This window comes from Cydia fagiglandana, chromosome 25, assembly GCF_963556715.1.
Source record: "Cydia fagiglandana chromosome 25, ilCydFagi1.1, whole genome shotgun sequence".
NCBI classification, from domain to species: Eukaryota; Metazoa; Arthropoda; class Insecta; order Lepidoptera; family Tortricidae; genus Cydia; species Cydia fagiglandana.
Genome location: NC_085956.1, coordinates 2,804,962 through 2,825,844, shown reverse-complemented (window position 1 = coordinate 2,825,844; position 20,883 = coordinate 2,804,962). Strand labels below are relative to the sequence as shown.

Sequence of the window (20,883 nt, the reverse complement as noted above, 5' to 3'; positions counted from 1 at the left end):
AACTCCTGACGTCGGTCTAACTCGGCTCCGCTCGGCTCAGCATTGCTTAAGCCCCCTCCAGACTAGTGCGCGAATCGCGGCGCGAAGCCGCGAACGCGAGTGTGGTGTCGATTTTTGCAGACAGCGAAATCGACTCCACACTCGCGTTCGCGGCTTCGCCCGCGATTCACGCGCATAGTCTGGAGGGGGCTTTGGAGCAATTTTAAGGGTTGGCACCACTTGACTGCCTTTTGCGTGCACGGCCACAGATAAGATAATCACTTGATTTTTGGCAACCCTAAATAGGCGAAAGGGATAGTGCCATATATTAGAAAGGGACAGCATGATTCGACCCTGAACCGCTGTCAAACTTCATTTTTTGTAGGAAGTTTTCTTTCTGTACGGTAGTAGGTACTATTAATTATTCTGCGGTATCAGCTGAAACAACGTAGTATAGCTCAAGACTTGCTCAACCTCTGGCATGGCGACTGGCGAGAGCTGTCGCAAGACCGAGAGAGGCACGCTTGGCGTGATCTGGAGTCGGAGGCCAGGACTCACTTTTGGTCGTTGCGTCACCGTAGTACGTAACGTAAGTAAGTAAAGTTAATACCCAGGAAGGAAAATGGGGACTACCTACGTTTGTATGAAAAGGCGGTTTATGGGCGGGTCGTCCACTTTCGTCTTAACCCTTATCTTGGCAAGGCTCAAAATATCTTAAATATAAACATTTTTTTAGTTTTTTTGCACCTATTGAGCATACTAGACTATTAAAAAATAATAAAAAAAATCCAGGATTTTCCAGTTTCGGAAAATCATATGTATCATATTTGATACAATGCCAATAATTCGACAAAATAGTTACCTACTTTTTAGAAAAAAAATGAAGATTTTAATAAAAATAAAACATGTAATGCAACAGAAATTAGCATTTACTGCTAATTAAACGCAATCTAAAGCATCAGATGACTATTAAACATGTAAAAATAAATTATATCTACGAATACCTGATCACATGGGCGGAAAATTAGATCCCTTAAAGTTTCAAAAAAGTCGTCAGCAAAAAGTTGAGTAAAGTATGAAAAGTAAACAAATAATTAAAAGTAAAAAAAAAATATTTTTTTTTTACTTTGGGGAGTTTGGGGCCATTTTTGCCATACACATATTTTTCCGTGCTACGGGCTACGGCGTAGCAATAATGCTTCAGCGTACGAATATATAGTTAAATAACATCTAGTACTTGAAAAAATCAAAGTCAAACTAAATAATACGACAACTAATATTAAATAATTGAAGCATGTTTTGTAGCCTCACAAAAATAAAAAAATAAAAAAATCATGTAAAAATATTTTGACGATAACTTGGCAATGTATTAAATGTAATACAATCCTTTCGATATGTACATTTCTGAGTTCTTGGCAGTGTATCAAATATAATACATAACAGTTTCATGTAAGGTTCTGTGTATTAAATGTTTTTAAATTCGAAGGCATTGTAAATATGTATGCATATAGAGGCAGTAAAGATATTAAAATGTAGATTATGGAAAAATATATACTAACATAAGAAATACATGCAAAACTTCCAGTACGAACCGAAATCTATTGTTTCCGCGGCGCCATGTTGATTATTACTAATTAATTTACAGTGACACTCGTGTCAATTATTTTTTTCTATAAGTAAGGAGGGTAGCTCGACATATTGATGGCAGAATTATTGTGTTAGGTAATAAAGTGAACCTGCTAGATTTTTTTAAGTTCCATGTATCACGGGTGTTACGATGCCAAGATAAGGGTTAAGGCGGCGATTAATGTAATGAATGTTTTCGAAACTGGGCTTATAAAAATAAATGATAATTTATGTTGAAAAGTAAGTAAATAAATACGTGTATGAAAAAATACAATTTAGCCTTTTATAAAATCACATCACTTATTGAGAAATTTATGAACTAGGTTATCTAAATAACGGTTACAATTAATTAGGAAGTCCATCACAGTTATGAACTCTGGCAGGGTTGAATGCTGATGAAGGTTAATTTTTGATTACATAATAATGTCGGTATTTAAGTAAACACAATACAAACTTACGCGAGCGGAGCCGCGGGCCCGTCTAGTTTTATTTAATAGTGAACAGTTAAAAATACAAATATGTAATAAAGTAATTTTATTTCTTCCTAAGTTTGTTTTTGAGAATATCACGTGCTTTGAAAGTTAATAAAATGATATATCATCATTATTCATTATCATCAAGAAATTGAAGTCAAGTTTCGACCTCCAGTCTCAGCATCTTTTAGTGACTACCTATAGTCTTAGTTGAAAGAACGATATAATAACGAAAGCCAATACCGCTGCCGCAGTGGTCTGGTTCACGAGTATGTTGGTTTCATATGACGATTCTTATGGCTCCTCTACACAATGGGCCAGCGCCGGCCACTCCAAGGGACGCAGCCATGCGGTAGAATGAAATAGCAATATCACTTGCTCCCTCTAACGCATATAAATGCGTCCCTTGGAGTGGCCGGCCTTGGCCCATCGTGTAAAGGAGCCATTATATAAATGCATCTATCAAAATAACAACGTGCTTTTATTTTATTGATATTCTGTGCAAAACGATAACTCGGAAACGAAATAGAATTATCAGAAATGCCTTTGGTATTTTTCAGCGAACTTTTATAATTATGAGGTGTTTGTAAGTCTTATCAGGGTGGCTTTGTTGAAATGAAATAGTAGGTAAACTTAAATATTTTAATATAATTATGAGGTTTTTTTATTTGTTATAAGACTAAGCCAAGGCCCAGCGTTATAAGTAGGTAAGCATTACTTACCTACTGACTTACAAAAGTATAATTTTAGTAGATGTTTTTTAAAACCTTATTTTCAATAAAGCCCTAAAAATTAAGTTATAATGAATGAATTAATTAATTTTATTTGCGGAATACGGGTTACATAGGGTTGGTATTAACATACTATTTACAAGCTCACCATATTCTACTTAGACAAGCATGCAAAAAATAATCTGTATTTTGGTGGATTGTTAGTATATTAATGATCCAACAAGATACAGAGACTTAGTCTATTTACAAGTCTTATCCTACAACATGCATACCATTATTATACAGGGTGAAATTTAATTCACTGGCCAAATTGAAACACCCGAAAGAACTCGAAAAAATATTAAACACGTGTTTTTTCTTTTAATACCGCTCAGTACTTTTTTTTCGAAATAACTCATCATCAAGTTGTCCTAAAAACCTCGTACGTTATGGTGAACCGACAACTACCCACACCCGCTTCTCTCTTATCAGTTAAGGTCATTGACACCCCGTCCCTCCCGCTGTTTGCAATCGCGTCACCAATTATGAACCCTATTGCAGCGAGATAAGAAGACGCTTACCTACATAAGTTGCTAATTTTTCCTTCATACTAGAACCGTCAAAATGCAAAGGCAACCCATTTTTAATCTAAAATGTTATTTCTGACATTCTGACTAATGATTATTAACAAAACGTCCGTGGCTTAAAAACAATGAGTAAAAACTAGGTCGGGAATCTTTGCATTCAGGCGTATTTAAAAAATTGAATCAACTTACGCAACTAACGAAAGTCCCACGAGATGGTACTCTTGGATTCAATCCTTGTCTGCGAATGCGTGGAACAGATTCCATTTCGTATAATCTTTGTGCACCACGTAAACGCTTACCACTTAATAAATAACACCGTACCACTTCGTAAAATTCCCGGTTCGAAAACATTTTTTTAACCTTAGTACGCGCGCGATTATTATTTTAAGGTTGGCGAGTGACGAGTGACTAATCATTTATGCTTACCGTTATGTTTACCGCTAGCGCGGAATGGTTTAGTTTAGACTACCCTCGAAATTGATAAACCTGCCTACCATCGCCAACACTAACTAGATGGACCCTATTGCAACGATTATAAGGTTTATTAAAGGTCAGATAAGGGTTTTGCTGATGTTGTTGTTAAATCCTACTATTAGGTTTGTTTACATTTGTGGTAATAGGGTGACCACGACTCCTTGGAATTCCTTGCCGGCGTCTATATTTCCGTGCTCTTATAACCCGGCAACCTTCAAATCAAGAGTGAACAGGCACCTTCTGGGCGAGCTCGCTCCATCGTAGGCCACGTCTACGCCTCGGCTAGTCTGTGGCCATGAGTAAACCCATGCATAATAAAAAAAAAAAAAGACTCGTGGAAAATATTTAAAAATTGAAAAATGAAAATTAAAAAAAAATGTACTCTTTTTTTTCGCTAAATAGATTCCTTAAGTGTAACCTAGTGCCGGGAATGAATATGGCCAGTGATTTAAATTTCACCCTGTATACATTCTACATTGAAAAACTCATTAATAGTATACAAATATCTAAGTCACATATCCAGGCATACAAACTCGTTTTAAACTGATTAAGAGGTAGATTTTTAGATGGTGTTTAGAAAAAATGTATTATAACAATTCCACTTTGCCATTTCGCAATGAAGCAATAATGTAAATATAGATAAAAATTTCTGTAAATATAGTTGTAAGGTTATTTAATTTGTATGTCTGTAATAGGTTGAAAATAGAGACACTGTCTATAAAATAAGATCATTTATGTATACCCATTTCTTTTTTACAAATAAATATTTCATTTCATTTCAAGGAACGCTTTGCCAGTTTCAATTCCTCAAAGGAGGCCAGTGGTTAATACCAAACTCGAAACAGCACCGTTAAAAAAACATTAGGGGTCATTGACCTGTCCCAGTGAATTGAGGTAGTGTGCGTGAACTGCGTTTGTGTGTAATGAGATAATTTGACAGAATCTGAAAATTTACCCTCCTCTACCCCCTCTTAAGATAATATAATTATTGCTTGTTGCTACTTGCTAGGCCGACATGAATACAGTATATTTGAAGTTAAAGTTGAAGTCAGTAATAACCACGCTATGGCGTGGTCCCACCGGGACCAGGAAACACGGGAAGCCGAAAGAAAGGTGGACCGATGAAATAGTGGCTACAGCTGGCAAGGACTGGCCACAGAAGGCCAAGGATAGAAAAACTTGGCGAAAACTGGAGAAGGCCCTCAGCCAAACAGCTTTTTGCAGAAATTGCAGGAATAAGGCTTCGCTCCAGTATGGCTTCGTATGTATGTATTCAAATTGAACTTTCGCTCAAAACGTTTGTTGCAGATTTCGCAAGAATAAGGCTTCGCTCCAGTATGGCTTAGTATCCCTAGCCCTTATGCGCCAACCGTTTTTTGCAGATTTCGTAAAAATTGGCTACGCTCCAGTATGGCTTCGTATGTGTGTGTTCAAACTGAACTTTCGCGGGAACTGTTTTTTGCAGATTTCGCAAGAATAAGGCTTCGCTCCAGTATGGCTTAGTATGTGTGTGTTTAAATTGCCCTTTAACGCGAACCGTTTGTTGCAGATTTCGCAAGATTAAGGCTTCGCTCCAGTATGGATTCGTATGTGTGTTCAAATTGCACTTATGCGCGAACCGTTTTTTGCAGATTTCGCAAGAATAAGGCTTCGCTCCAGTATGGCTTCGTATGTGTGTTTTCAAATTGCCCTTTAACGCGAACCGTTTGTTGCAGATTTCGCAAGATTAAGGCTTCGCTCCAGTATGGGTTCGTATGTGTGTGTTCAAACTGCCCCTTTGCGCGAACCGTTTTTTGCAGATTTCGCAAGAATAAGGCTTCGCTCCAGTATGGCTTCGTATGTGTGTTTTCAAATTGCACTTATGCGCGAACCGTTTTTTGCAGATTTCGCAAGAATAAGGCTTCGCTCCAGTATGGCTTAGTATGTGTCTGTTCAAACTGCCCCTTTGCGCGAACCGTTTTTTGCAGATTTCGCAAGAATAAGGCTTCGCTCCAGTATGGCTTAGTACGTGTATGTTCAAATAGCCCTTTTGCACGAACCGTTTTTTGCAGATTTCGCAAGAATAAGGCTTCGCTCCAGTATGGCTTAGTATGTGTGTGTTCAAACTGCTCTTACGCGCGAACCGTTTTTTGCAGATTTCGCAAGAATAAGGCTTCTCTCCAGTATGGCTTCGTAAGTGTGTGTTCAAATTGCCCTTATGCACGAACCGTTTTTTGCAGATTTCGCAAGAATAAGGCTTCGCTCCAGTATGGCTTAGTATGTGTTTGTTCAAATAGCCCTTATCCGCGAACCGTTTTTTGCAGACATAGCAAGAATAAGGCTTCGCTCCAGTATGGCTTCGTATGTGTTTGCTCAAAGAATCTTGTTCCGAATATTTCTTATCACACATCTTGCAGGAGAACGGTTTTTCACCAGTGTGATACCGATTATGTCTCGTTAAATGAGAAGCTCGTGTATACCGCTTTCCACATATTCCACATGCGTATGGCCTCCCGTTTGTATCTGTCCGATTGTGCGCATTGAATTTCCAGACACTTGCAAACTTCATATTACACACCGCGCACGTACATATCGTCCCGCCTGTGTGAGTTCGCTTATGAATTCGAAATTTTTCCCATTGCCTAAAATGTGCCTTACAAATTTCACACGTAATACCCGTGTGGGTAACTTTGTGTATATTTAAAGACAGTATGGTCGAAAACTGTTTTTTACATATTTCGCACATATATGGTTTTTCACCTGTATGAACTTTTTTATGTTTGTTTAATAGTCGCACATCCTGAAACTGCTTGTTACACGGTTCGCTCGAATATGGTTTTACACCAGGATGAACACGTTCATGAATTTTCAAACAACCAGAAGTTTTAAACCGTTTTTCACATATGTTACACGAATAAGGCCTTTCGGCAGTGTGAATTCGTTTATGTGTAATCAAATACACTTTTTGTGTAAAATGTATTCCGCATGTGCCGCAGGGGTATGTTTTCTTATCTTCTTTATTACATTCATAGACTGTTGACTCCGTTTTTATTATTTTAGAACTTGTTTGCGTATGCGTGTTTTGTATATGACGAATTAAGTCATATTTGCGGTGAAATGTTTTTCTGCAAGTGTCACACACATATTCATCTGAGTTTTCATTTACGATATTTATGCTTACTTTGTATTGTGAATTATTTGGCTCAATCGATCCAGCGTTAGTAGGTACATGTATATGGATTACAACATGTTTCATTAAACCCACCTTCAAAGCGAACTTTTTGCCACAAAGATCGCATATAAACATCCTCTTACAGTCTCTAGCATATATGTTTTCATTATCATTGTCTGTACCACTAGTTGTTGTACGATTGTTAATGATACAGTCTCTAGCATATATGTTTTCAGTATCAGATTCCGTGTCAGTATGTGTTGTGTCGTTGCCGGCGAGCGCCTCGTGGTGTTGGAGACGTTCGAGCCGCACGCAGCAGTCTCGGAGCGCAAGCGGAGAGTTTCGACTAAGCACGCGCTCTTGTGACGGTTTTTCTTCAAATACTGAAACCAAATTGTTACACTGATTGACGTATATACTCGTATATCTCAGGACTGGCCTTACGGCAATAAGAATGGGGCATGAATGGGGCTAGTTTTTATGTGTAACGTGAATCAAATGACCTTATAAAAAAGTCCTGAGATATATAGGTATAAAAATACACCCAAGGCCAAAAGTATGGAAACAACGTTGTTTTCTTTAATGTCTCATGTATATATCTTTGTTGTATATTTGTCTTCTAAAATTTGCATTGGGCAACCCCAAAATATTAAAAATTCCCGCTACATATCAAAATATCCTAAAATATTGTCGAAAAGGTAAAAAAAAGTTAGGACAAAGATGATAGTTGAGGACAGTCTTTTCAAAAGGGCTTATTTCTCTTAAAAATCCTCCTCTCTATCAAAACCAGCATCGAGTAATTTACTATTCAAATTGTTTTCCAATCGTCAAAGTATAAGCTTCCATACTTTTGGCCTTGGGTGTGGGTACTAATACTAATTGACGACTGGTCTGGCCTAGTGGGTAGTGACTCTGCCTGCGAAGCCGATGGTCCTGGGTTCGAATCCCAGTAAGGGCATTTATTTGTATGATGATACAGATATTTGTTCCTGAGTCATGGATGTTTTCTATGTATTTAAGTATTTGTATATTATATATATCGTTGTCTGAGTACCCACAACACAAGCCAATCTGTTAGTCAATCTGTGTAAGAATGTCCTATTATATTTATTTATTTATTTAATAAATTATGGATCATATTATCTGTGAAATAAATAATAATTTGTAAATTGTCAAGTTGAAACGGTAATTTAATTCACTGATATTTACCTACATTCTTGTACTATAGTTCGTTTTTTTTAGCATTAGAAAGAACTTCGCAGAAGTAAGCTTGTGGTTCCAAATCCGGCACTTTTAACGGTAATAAATTGAAGTAAATTATATGTATTGACCGTGCTACATTAGATAATTCAATCATTATTAAGAATTAAAGAGGTTGATAGAAACTGTACGCTTACTTCTGCGGAGTTCTTTCTAATGCTAAAAAAAACGAACTATAGTAGTAGTAAAACACTTTATTGTACAAAAATCAAAACAAAACAGGAAAAATAACAATCGTCATTTAGTACAGTCGTCGCACGAACGTCATACGGGGTGCGCGTGATTGGCTCGCGCTGAGTTCGATCTCACGATGTCGTCGGCAACAGTGAAATGTGCAATGTGTAATATTGTAATAAGTGAAGTTCTAGCTTTTATGCAGAACAAAATTGGAGTGATGGACAATGAGAGTATCATGCGAATATGTAAAACCAATTTTAGGACCGAAGAAATAGACAAGGCAAAGTCGTTATTATTTGAATCTGTGAAGTCCGGAAAGCGTTACATATCGAGGAGAGGCGATGGCAAAGATAGCAGAGACCTGGAAGACATGCTAAGACTATTTAGAGACGTTAACCCAGAGGAACTGCCGATATTTGTAGCCAAGGACCTTCACCGACTTCCTCCAGTGACCTGGGATTTTATAGACGTAACTAGACTTTTGAAAGATTTGTCGTTACTACGAGAGGAAGTAAATTCTATTAAGGACAAATATGCTAAGGAAGAGGTAGAATTACTTCAAAATAAACATAATTCTTTTTTCAATGGCAATCTGAATGTAAACAGAGTGAGAGGTGCTTGTTTGGATAGCGGTCCTTACGGGTTGTCGTACAATTGCAGCGTGACGTCACTGGCCGAGCAAGATGAGGCCACCGACCGGCGGTCGAGCGCAGATAGCGTACCTGCTCAGATACACGGGGCACAGCACGCATCTATCTCACCTACACCTGCGCCTGATAACGGAACGTCGAACTCGTATCAGACGTTAACTAGTGACGCTGACGCGGCGATTGAGCAGCTGTCTATTCATACTCAAGTGGGACCGCTGCATTCTGATAATAATGACAAGATAGTTAGTGTGGCTCCTCCAAATTGGGATGACAATAACATGCAGCCGGGGACTAGCACGACAAATGCCTCATTTGCGGATATAGCTAAAACAATAAATCCCGCGAAGAAATTAGTTCGTCCAAGTGAGGAGTTTGTTAAAACTCAGCGTTATCGCCTTAGAAATATGTTTATGAGTAGTAAAGGCAAGGCCGCGCCGCCATCGAACACTAAGTTTAAAGCGGCAGAGTCAAAGGTGCCGCTGTATATATCTTATGTACACAAAGACGCCTCGGAGGCGGACATACGTGACTATATATTTGAAAAAACGAAGGAAAGGGTTACGTTGTGGAAGATAAAAAGTGTAAAGGAACGGGACTATAATACCTACAAAGTATTAGTAGCAAAGCAGAAGTTAGATATATACTTAGATGGTAGTTTCTGGCCCGATGGAATTTCTTTTAGGCGTTTCGTGAAGTTTGCAGAGCTCGAGAAAGAAAGTAAGACTAATTAGATTAGATAAGTAGATAATTTGTAAACTGCAAAAATGCTAACTAAACTAATTACTTACAACTGCAAGTCTTTGAAACGTTCCATTGAAGGGGTGCGACAACTTTGTGGAAAGGCTGATCTTTTGGCCCTACAAGAGACGTGGCTACTTTCTTTTGAAAATCCTATCCTGGAGACAGTTAGCAATGAGTTCGGTTACACGGCGAAGTCGGCAGTGGACTTATCGGAGGGTCCGCTGGTTGGTAGGCCACATGGAGGAGTAGCCTTACTGTGGCGGAAGAGCGCTTTCTACTCTGTAACCGTTGTACAATGTGACAGTGCGCGTATCGTAGGTATAAAGGTAAAGGTGCGTGATAGTGACAGTGCGATACTAGTGTTTAATGTTTACATGCCCACGGATTGTTTGGATAATCTGGATGAATTTACGGTATGTCTTAGTGAACTAAATGCAATAATAAACGATAATAGTGATGTCCAAGCAGCATTTATGTTGGGTGATTTTAATGCACACCCGAATCAATTGTTTTATAAGGAAATGTTAAAGTTCTGTGATGATCTTGATTGGCACTGTACCGATATTGACAAACTAGGCCTCAGTTCTGATACTTTCACTTTTATAAGCGAAGCCCACGGGTGTAGGAGGTGGCTAGACCACTGTCTGACGACAAAGGCTGCTTATGACTCTGTTCGAGATGTAAGAGTTATATATGACGTGTTTTGGTCCGACCATTACCCTCTTGTACTCGAGTGTGACTTGAATCAGCTGACGCGTACGTCTACGAGCCCTATTTATAAAAACTTAGTGGGTCAAAACGTAGTCTGGGGCGACCGTAAGCCAGAGCAGGTCAGGGCATACTCAGAGTTGTGTCATGAAAGGTTCAGTGAAATTGATTTTCCTCAGGAGTTACGTGCATGTTGTGATTATATGTGTACAAATAATGATCATAGACAATATTTGGATGCTATGTATAATAAAATCATAGGAATATTGACTGAGGCATCTATGAGTACTGCCCAACTAGCAAAATCACGCTAACAACAGTCTCTAGACTACAATTTTGTCGCTCTTATATTGATTTTATATCATCGTATAAGCCCGGGTTTGGGCACAAAGCATAAGCGTATTTATTTTAATATCGTTCTAATATCAGTCTAATTGAATGTTGTTTGCATTCACAGTAATCTTTTTCAAAACTATATTAAGCTGCTTTAGGCTAATATCGCTTTTACGTAAGTATCTTGTAAGCCTACATAGGCTTATATTGGTCGAACGTAAGTATCTTGTAAGCCTACATACTACATAGGCTTATATTGGTCGAACGTAAGTATCTTGTAAGCCTACATACTACATAGGCTTATATTGGTCGAACGTAAGTATCTTGTAAGCCTACATAGGCTTATATTGGTCGAACGTTAGAATCTTGTAAGCCTAAATAAGCTTATTTTGGTTTGAAACATTCTATTTGTGAAGTATAAATATACGGGTGAAATTAACTGCAACGTGACAAAAACATATTAGTGTAAGTGTTTATCATACTTTTTATGAATTATGTTTAAATATAATAACGTGCTGTTTATCATCGTCTGTTTATGTTTCAGGGTAAGTATTCACATGGGAAAATATTATTTATTGTAAAGTAGACCCTGTTTTACACTTCAAACTTTATGCGCCTACTCAAATATGGTATTTGAATATTTTTATAATTATTTTATTTCTTTATTTTGTATTGATAGTCAGCCATTGATGTAGGTGCATTTTTCAAGCGCACTATTAGAGTATTTTAAGCATTCTGAATACAAATGATGTGGCCATGTTGAATTACTAATACTAACAATAGTGTTCCCAAAAACGATTTAAGATCAAACCATCTGATATTGATCTTCTCTATTGTGATATAAGTGTCTTGATCTTATATCACTCTAATATCTTACTAAAGTGCTGCTGTTGATCTTATTATAGCTTTAGTAAGATCAGAAAAGTACGTACTTACAGTGTTCTTATGCTATGTTAATATTAGTCTTACATTCTTACAATAGCATTTAGAAATCTAATATAAAATCAAATGAACTAAGAGAATGAGGATATAAGACCAGGTACTCTCAAGTTCAATGAGACTTCGTAAATGTTGTTGTAAGAGCAAGAGGCTTATAATAGTATTATGCTATGTTGATATTAGTCTTACATTCTTATAATAGCATTTAGAAAGTCTAATATAAGATCAAATGAACTAAGAGAATGTGGATATAAGACCAGGTACTCTCAAGTTCAATGAGACTTCGTAAATGTTGTTGTAAGAGCAAGAGGCTTATAATAGTATTATGCTATGTTGATATTAGTCTTACATTCTTATAATAGCATTTATAAAGTCTAATATAAGTTCAAATGAACTTAGAGAATGTGGATATAAGACCACGTACTCTCAAGTTCAATGAGACTTCATAAATGTTGTTGTAAGAGCAAGAGGCTTATAATAGTATTATGCTATGTTGATATTAGTCTTACATTCTTATAATAGCATTTATAAAGTCTAATATAAGTTCAAATGAACTTAGAGAATGTGGATATAAGACCACGTACTCTCAAGTTCAATGAGACTTCGTAAATGTTGTTGTAAAAGCAAGAGGCTTATAATAGTATTATGCTATGTTGATATTAGCCTTACATTCTTATAATAGCATTTAGAAAGTCTAATATAAGATCAAATGAACTTAGAGAATGTGGATATAAGACCAAGTACTCTCAAGTTCAATGAGACTTAGTAAATGTTATTGTAAGAGCGAGAGGCTCATAATAGTATTATGCCATGTTGATATTAGTCTTACATTCTTATAATAGCATTTAGAAAGTCTATTATAAGATCAAATGAACTTAGAGAATGTGGATATAAGACCAGGTACTCTCAAGTTCAATGAGACTTAGTAAATGTTATTGTAAGAGCGAGAGGCTTATAATGGTATTATAAAATGCTCTAATATACATATATAAGACTAGGTAATAAGACTAAACTTACTAAAGTGCGTATTAGCTTGTCTAAGACTAATATAAGAGCGATGACAAGTTCAAAACAAAAATAAGAGCGCTATAAGCTCACTACTCTTATAAAGTGCGCAATCTGAGACTTTTTTGCTAGTTGGGTGGTAAGCGTGTTGTACGACGGAAGGGCGGCTATGTACTTGGTTGGAACAAACACGTCGCGGAGGCGCACAGAGAGGCCAGGGTTAAATTTCAACTTTGGTCTGAGGTAGGTAGACCTTCTTCCGGTCCACTTTATCAGGAAATGTACGAAAGTAGAAAAGTTTTTAAATCGAGATTAAAATGGTGCCAGGTTAATGAAGACCAAATTAAAATGGACAAATTGGCTAGGGCACATTCGTCAAAAAGATTTAGGGATTTTTGGAAAAAAACCAATAGTTTGAATAGTAAACCTGGCCTCCCTATTATCGTTAATGGAATTACGGATCGAAAGATGATAGCGGAATCCTTTAAAAAACATTTTACAGTGGACCCACTGCTTGTTCCTTCCAATGTCTCATTGACTATGCAGAACGTTAGTGTCGGTGCTGGGTCTGGCATGACGGAGTGTTATACGAGGTTTACGGCTTCTGAAGTTGATAAAGTCATACGTAAGATGCAAAGAGGCAAATCACCCGGTCATGACGGACTTAGCATTGAACACCTGTAGTTTGCTGGTATTCACTTACCACGTGTGCTTTCCATGTTCTATAACCTGTGTATGGGACACTCCTACTTACCTGAGCCTTTTATGTGAACCTTTTAGTTGTACCTATTGTCAAGGACAGAACAGGCGACGTATCGGATGTTTCAAATTATAGGCCGATTTCTTTAGCTACAGTTCTGGCAAAGGTACTGGACAGTTTACTGGACGCACGCCTCGAGATGCACCTTAAACTTCATGATGCGCAGTTTGGATTCAGAGCTGGTGAATCAACGGAAAGCGCAATATTATGTCTAAAACACACGGTTGCGCAATACACCGAGCGCAAAACACCCGTATACGCGTGCTTTTTAGACCTTTCCAAAGCTTTTGATCGTGTTGTATACGAGGTGCTATGGAAAAAGCTGGTGGATGCGGGTGTGCCCGAGGAGTGCGTTAGGTTGTTCCAGTATTGGTATGGAAACCAAATAAACCAGGTTAAGTGGGCGGACGTGCTATCTAGCGAGTACAAGTTACAATGTGGTGTAAGACAAGGCGGATTAACGTCACCTAAATTATTTAACTTGTACGTTAACGAGCTGATCGTTGAGCTCAGCAGCATGCATGCCGGATGCCATATTAACGGTACCTGTGTTAATAATCTTAGTTACGCGGACGATATGGTGCTGCTGAGCCCTTCGATCGGAGCGTTGCGTGAGCTAGTCCGTACGTGTGAAAACTATGCTCAAGCGCATGGCTTACAGTACAACTGTAAGAAGAGTGAGGTAATGGTTTTTAAAACGGAACGAAATTTCCAGCCTTCCAATATTCCTCCTGTTGTACTGAATGGTTCTGAGCTGAGCATAGTTAAGCAGTTTAAGTATCTAGGGCACATCATCACTGAGACTTTGTCTGATGACCCTGACATTGAGAGAGAGCGCAGGGCGTTGGCTGTGAGAAGCAACATGCTGGCCCGTAGGTTTGCCCGTAGCACGCAGGAAGTTAAAATAACTCTTTTTAAAGCCTTTTGCCAGATTTTCTACACGGGTAGCCTATGGGCTAGATACACGCGACGAGCATACGACGCACTGCGTGTCCACTACAACAATGTTTTTAGAATGCTGATGAGACTGCCCCGTAGATGCAGCGCCTCAGGTATGTTCGTAGGCGCGCGCGTCGATGGGTTTCACGCCATAATGCGCAAAAAGTACGCGTCGATGCAGAGGCGATTGAGGGATAGTCACAACAGCATTCTAAAAGTCATTGCTGAAAGGATGTGTAGCTGTCATATACAGAAACGGTGGGTAGACAGTCTCAAGGGGTGTGTGTCGTATGACAAATAGTTTTTCTGTGATTTTAAATATAAATTTTTATTATGTGTTTTAATTTTTAATTTGTTTCTGTGCCTAATTTATTAATTTTAAATGTGATTTTATTATAATTTTATTTTTATTTTTAGTATTTTAATTTAATTTAGCATTTATATTGTAATGGTGTTGTATGATTATTTATTATTGTGAGTCGAATGTATCAATGTATGGATCTGAGTTATCTGAAATAAATGTATTTAGATTTAGTACAAAGGCGAACTTATCCCTATACTATAATCCTTCCTTTTTTATAATCCTTGTACTATAATTATAAGCTTCATTGTTTTACAAAATAAGCACCTAACTTACACTACATTGACCTACTAACACGATAAACCTAAGATACAGTATTACGTTACTTAGTTTAGGTATTGATGTAAAATAATTATGTTAAAGCCAGTTACAATTTTTGCTTATAGGATCTTTTATTTTATTTGTTTTATTTTCTAGACCATGATTGTACATTAATAATATTTAAGTAACTTTAAGCGTATTATGATTGTTTGTAATTGTTAGATATTTTTCAATGAAATAATAGTACATTATTGCAGAGGCCGGGAAAGGGCAATTCGTGGATGAGTTTCGATTTTGTCGGACGACGCGAAGCGGAGTCCGACAAAGAAGACGAATCCACGAATTGCTATTCCTGCCGAGGCATATATAGTGCTTTTCTCCAAACATGCGAGGAAATAAGCTAAAATAATAATTATTTAAGCATCAAGCATCACTCAAATCAAACCTTCACATCCAAAATGTCAAAAACAATTTCCCTCTTTAATTAATTTTTAAAAGTTAAAGGCACAAACTTATTCTGCCATTCAGTACCATTCAATATTCGTTCATTCAATATAATTGCGCAATATAGTTTGTCAAACCAACTTTTCAGTCAGTAAGAACCAGGAAAACTACACCCATCCTTTTCTTTTGGGTGCTAGTACTAGTGTAAGACAAAGATAGTATGATTCTCTTTGTCTATGTTTGAAATGAGAAAGTCCTTTGACAAACTATGTAAGCTTTATGAACACGGATGAGATTTAAAAAAAATATAAAAATAATCTTTGATTTTATTAAGCAGTATTCGCACGATCATACACGTGAAATGATAGCTGATCGGATCGTGTAGAAGCGGCTCGCGGCAATAATAATTGGCTGTTTGCGTTTTTTATTATTATAATTATAATAATTATGTGTAAGAATGTCCTATAATATATTTATATTTTATTTATTTATTATTATTAAAAAGTAAAAAACAATACAGTAATAAGTTATTACTGTAGTGTTTTTTTACTTCCCGTCCGCTAGAACAGGACAGCGATAGTTTGATGTTTTTTAGTTAGAGTTTGACATTAACGAAGAACTTCCCGTACTATTTTTGCTACAGTAAGGTGAACATTTCCGAGCATATTGGAGAAAATTTTATTTATAATTTATAATAAAATAAAAAACCGGCCAAGTGCGAGTCGGATTCGTGTTTCTAGGGTTCCGTACATAAGTCCGACTCACGCTTGACTTCTAATAGGTTTTACTGTCATCTATAGGTAAAGAACTATTTTGGGTATTTTTTTCATAATTTTAGACCCAGTAGTTTCGGAGATAAAAGGGGGGGTGGTAATTTTTTGGCTATTTTCTTAAATAACTTCGAACATATGAATTTTAAAATTATAAAAAAAATATGTCCATCTTTGGGTCACTAATTTACATATATTATGTGTACCAAATTTCAACTGAATTGGTCCAGAAGTTTTGGAGAAAATAGGCTGTGACAGACGGACAGACAGACAGTCGCACGAGTGATCCTATAAGGGTTCCGTTTTTTCCTTTTGAGGTACGGAACCCTAAAAATCAACTTACCTACTGCTGTTGAAAATTCTTTTGCATAATTGTGGTCTCCGAGGTAGTGTGGTAGGGGTTGCACGTCACAGAAGATAGATGTTGATTCTATAAAAAAATAAAGCCATTATTAACGATGCTCCGATATAAAAACAATGCCGCGCGACGCAGTGCGGCGTAAGCGCCATCGACAATAAGGTCCCTTTTCATAGATAATGCCCCATATATTGTTATATTGTTTACTAACCTACTGCTGTTGAAGATTCTTTTGGATAATTGTGGTCTCCGAGGTAGTGTGGTAGAGGTTGCACGTCACAGAAGCCAGATGTTGATTCTATAAAAAATATAGGGTAAGTGTGGCTACCACCAGCTTGGCACTGACATAAATGCTAGCGTGAATGTAACATACTTTCTGTGCATCTTGCTCATACTGACATATTAGTTATAAGTATCCAGGCCGATCAATCCAAATGGGTTAGTATGGAGAAGTCAGAAACTATGAGAGACAGCGAAATCTGTTCTTAGGAACCATGGCTTTGATTTTAGATTTAATAATAATGACATTAAATTTTTTTTAACTCTCATACATAACCGGGAATCGAAGTTAAACCATACTTTTTTGCTCAGTATGAATATCAAGTCAACAGATTAAATTTGATTACATTATTGGTATAGACATTTGTTATTGGAAAACTTTAGTATTGACAATTTCATAAATATAACTCAGGACAACTTACCGAGGCCTACCAGAGATACATCTGGCCGATGTGGATGCTCCGACCCCAGCACTAACTCATCCTTTACGACATGGTCAGCATACAGGTCTGCCAGTATTGCCGCTTCACTCATTCCATACTCTACGCTCTCTGACAATGAAGGCTCTTCCTTCACATGCTCTGATCTGAGCACAAGCCCATCCTGTACATCATGATCAGTATCCACACCGGCCAGCATGGCCGCCTCACTCATTCCATACTCTACGCTCTCTGACAATGAAGGCTCTTCCTTCACATGCTCTGATCTGAGCACAAGCCCATCCTGTACACCATGGTCAGTATCCACACCGGCCAGCATGGCCGCCTCACTCATTCCATACTCTACGCTCTCTGACAATGAAGGCTCTTCCTTCACATGCTGTGATCCGAGCACAAGCCCATCCTGTACACCATGGTCAGTATCCACACCGGCCAGCATGGCCGCCTCACTCATTCCATACTCTACGCTCTCTGACAATGAAGGCTCTTCCTTCACATGCTCTGATCCGAGCACAAGCCCATCCTGTACACCATGGTCAGTATCCACATCGGCCAGCATGGCCGCCTCACTCATTCCATACTCTACGCTCTCTGACAATGAAGGCTCTTTCTTCACATGCTCTGATCCGAGCACAAGCTCATCCTTTACATCACGGTCAGTATCTGCACCGGCCAGCATGGCCGACTCGCTCATGCCAGCCATGCCACACTCCATGCCGTCTGAACATAGTGCCTCCTCCTTTAGCTCTTCAGCTAGCTTTTCTGCCTCACTCACACCATAGCCTGTGCTGACCAAACATAAGGGCTTATGGTTGGTGTACAGGCTGCCAAGAGTCACTGTCTTACTCATGCTGCATTCCTCATCCGAGCATGAGGACTCCTCTTTAATTTGATCCACACACAGTGTCTTCATCTGACAGTCACAATGCTGCATATCTTCTGTCTCCTCCTTAATGTGCACTGCCAAGTTAAAAAGCATTTAATTTTGATGAATAATAAGTTTCCATTGACGTATATATCTAAGGACTGGCTTGGCTACATAATAAAATGTATATTTAAGCAACCATTCTTTTGCTCCGAATAATAACATTATTCATAGGAATAAGTGGTAGGGTGATTGTGCACTACAATGAATTTTACTGTCCGGCAGTCCGAGTTTTCATGGTCCGATATGGCATGAAAAAAACGGATGATTGGCTTGTGCACTTGTCCGTCTTTTTACCCTCAGGTGCGGCGCAGTGGCATGAAAAAAACGGATGATGGGCTTGTAAACGTAACGTAACGTAAACGTCTTTTTACTAAAAGAGAGGTAACCCCTAGCCCGCCCCCGCCCGGCCAAGTCAAGAATAATACTAATTCCAGACGCAGTGCACAAGCATAAAAACACGTTTTTCATAGCTGTCATCTCGGACCGGAAAAAATCTGTCCGGAATGGGGAAAAGTAAAATGTCGGACGGTAAAATTACGTCTAGTGCACAAGCTAGTATACACATTTAATGGCGTGCCATATCGGACCGTAAAAACCTCGGACTACCGGACAATAAAATTCATTGTAGTGACAATCGCCCGGAAGCGGTGTGGCCCAGACATATTGGAATATTTTAGACATTATAGTAATTAATTACTATTACAGCAAATTAAATAATTATCTGAAAATATTTTAATTTGTTTTTATTTCAAGTAGAAACACTACTATATAAATTATAAACTGATATAAATGACATATACTAAGAAAAACTGACCAAGGCCTCCAGTACCCCAGGCTGGAATCAAACCAGCGTCCTCTGCTATCATGTCAGGTGCCCGTGCCATTCGGCCACCGGGCCACAGCGGCATAGGTCGAATTTTTCATAGTATATGCACTTCTTACTGAAGGCTAGTTTGATTCTAGCCTGGGGCACTGGAGGCCATGGTCAGTTTTTCTTAGTATATGACATTTATATCAGTTCATTATAGTAATTAGTTTAGTAAATAAATATTACTTGTAGTGGTTGTTTGATTACCTAAACATAAATAATAAACCTAGAAAATGTACCTGGACTTTCAGATAGGTCCCTATGCCCTGTGATATATTGTTCTCTGTCTGATTGACATGCAAATTTAGTGGGAATACATCCTGTTTTCATGTGCACTTTTGACACCGACCCCATCAGATGATACTGCATGTAATTCTCCATATCATTTGGAATCTGAAAAGAACAAAATTTGTTCTTTTCACACATTCGATGCCGTTTTCAATCAAACGGTACCACATTGTCGGTTGTCAATGAAGCCATATGGAAATAGCGCCTCATTGACAACTGATAATAAGCAGGTACACGGGGCCCCCATCCTCAGGGGGCCCGGAAGGACAGACAGTAACAGTATATTTGATTACCCATAATAAATAGAAGGTCACAGTAAAAAAATATTAGTTTAATTAGCTTTCTTTACAAAAGGGCCCCATATTCTTATGGGCCCAAGGCTCCCAGCATAGTTTAAGGCAGACCCTGACAATAAGTACCCTTTTGATTGAGAATGGCACAAATATGTGACTACTGCCAAATATGTATTTGAAATGAAAGCTAAGGCCAAAATGGGCATAACCTAATGCCTTATGTGTTTGAAAAACATAGATTTTTGTATGATTCCTACCAACCGGCTGGCCGCAGCGTCGGAGCGTATTTTCAATGTGCCTATACATTATGTATGGCATTTTGACAGATATCTAGGCACTGACTTTACGGGCAGTGACGGACAATAATAATGGGGCATGACAGGGGCCAGTACAGCGGTGTGACACCGCTACAACGCGATGAGTTCGCATCACGCGCGCGATTGGTTGATGAGTTCGCATTACGCGCGTTATTGGTCGCAACTAGTTGCGTTAGACTGCACGATTGGCTGGAATTCGTGAGTAACACCGCTGAACTAGTAACATTTTTAGTGGTATGGCAGAAACGATTCATTCCGTATGGAGCCGTCCCCGTCCGCGAGGAGCCAACCGGCTTGCAGCCGTACAAATGTGAAATGCGCTTCGACGCCGCTCTTTCGGTGCAAACCGTACTTAAAACGGCATCTCATCCAATAAACAATACTTACATCAAAATGATCTTCACAAAACCACATGGAGGAAGTCGGTATACATGCTGTGTCTCGCTTTGCGAGTGTTAACCACTTTTCTCTTATTTCTTTATTCAGTGAAACATACACAAACAATTTGGAAGGTGTTGTTTTTGTTGTGTTTTTGCACAGAGGGACCGAGCACGACTTATAAAATTTGTGCATATTAATAATTACATGCTATATTGTAATTAACACACCGCGAAACATCTGTTTGAGCACAATTAAGCCAAGTGTAAGTAATAAAGGTTCCATTGAAAATATAATTTTCATTTTTAATTCGTTAACCTGACATTTTTGACAATCATCATAATATGACAAGCATATAATCCATAGATATAAGAATATATACAGAT

General features: G+C 38.2%; 2 protein-coding genes across 2 annotated transcripts; both read right to left on the bottom strand.

Annotated features, from left to right (window-relative positions):
• Nucleotides 1-4,570: 4,570 nt before the first annotated feature.
• Nucleotides 4,571-6,341, bottom strand: LOC134676987 (gastrula zinc finger protein XlCGF17.1-like). The gene is given in 1 exon segment (XM_063535361.1): nt 4,571-6,341. A coding segment is annotated over 1 exon segment (1,038 nt). The 5' UTR covers nt 6,239-6,341; the 3' UTR covers nt 4,571-5,200.
• A 588-nt stretch (nt 6,342-6,929) lies between these two features.
• On the bottom strand, nt 6,930-20,837 carry LOC134676796 (uncharacterized). Its single transcript, XM_063535178.1, has 7 exons — nt 20,507-20,837; nt 19,461-19,614; nt 17,408-18,385; nt 16,918-17,004; nt 16,692-16,778; nt 7,094-7,383; nt 6,930-6,953 (listed from the first exon to the last, which is right to left on the bottom strand). Exons 1-7 carry the CDS (start codon nt 20,690-20,692, stop codon nt 6,930-6,932), a joined length of 1,806 nt encoding a protein of 601 aa, XP_063391248.1. The 5' UTR covers nt 20,693-20,837.
• Nucleotides 20,838-20,883: the final 46 nt, after the last annotated feature.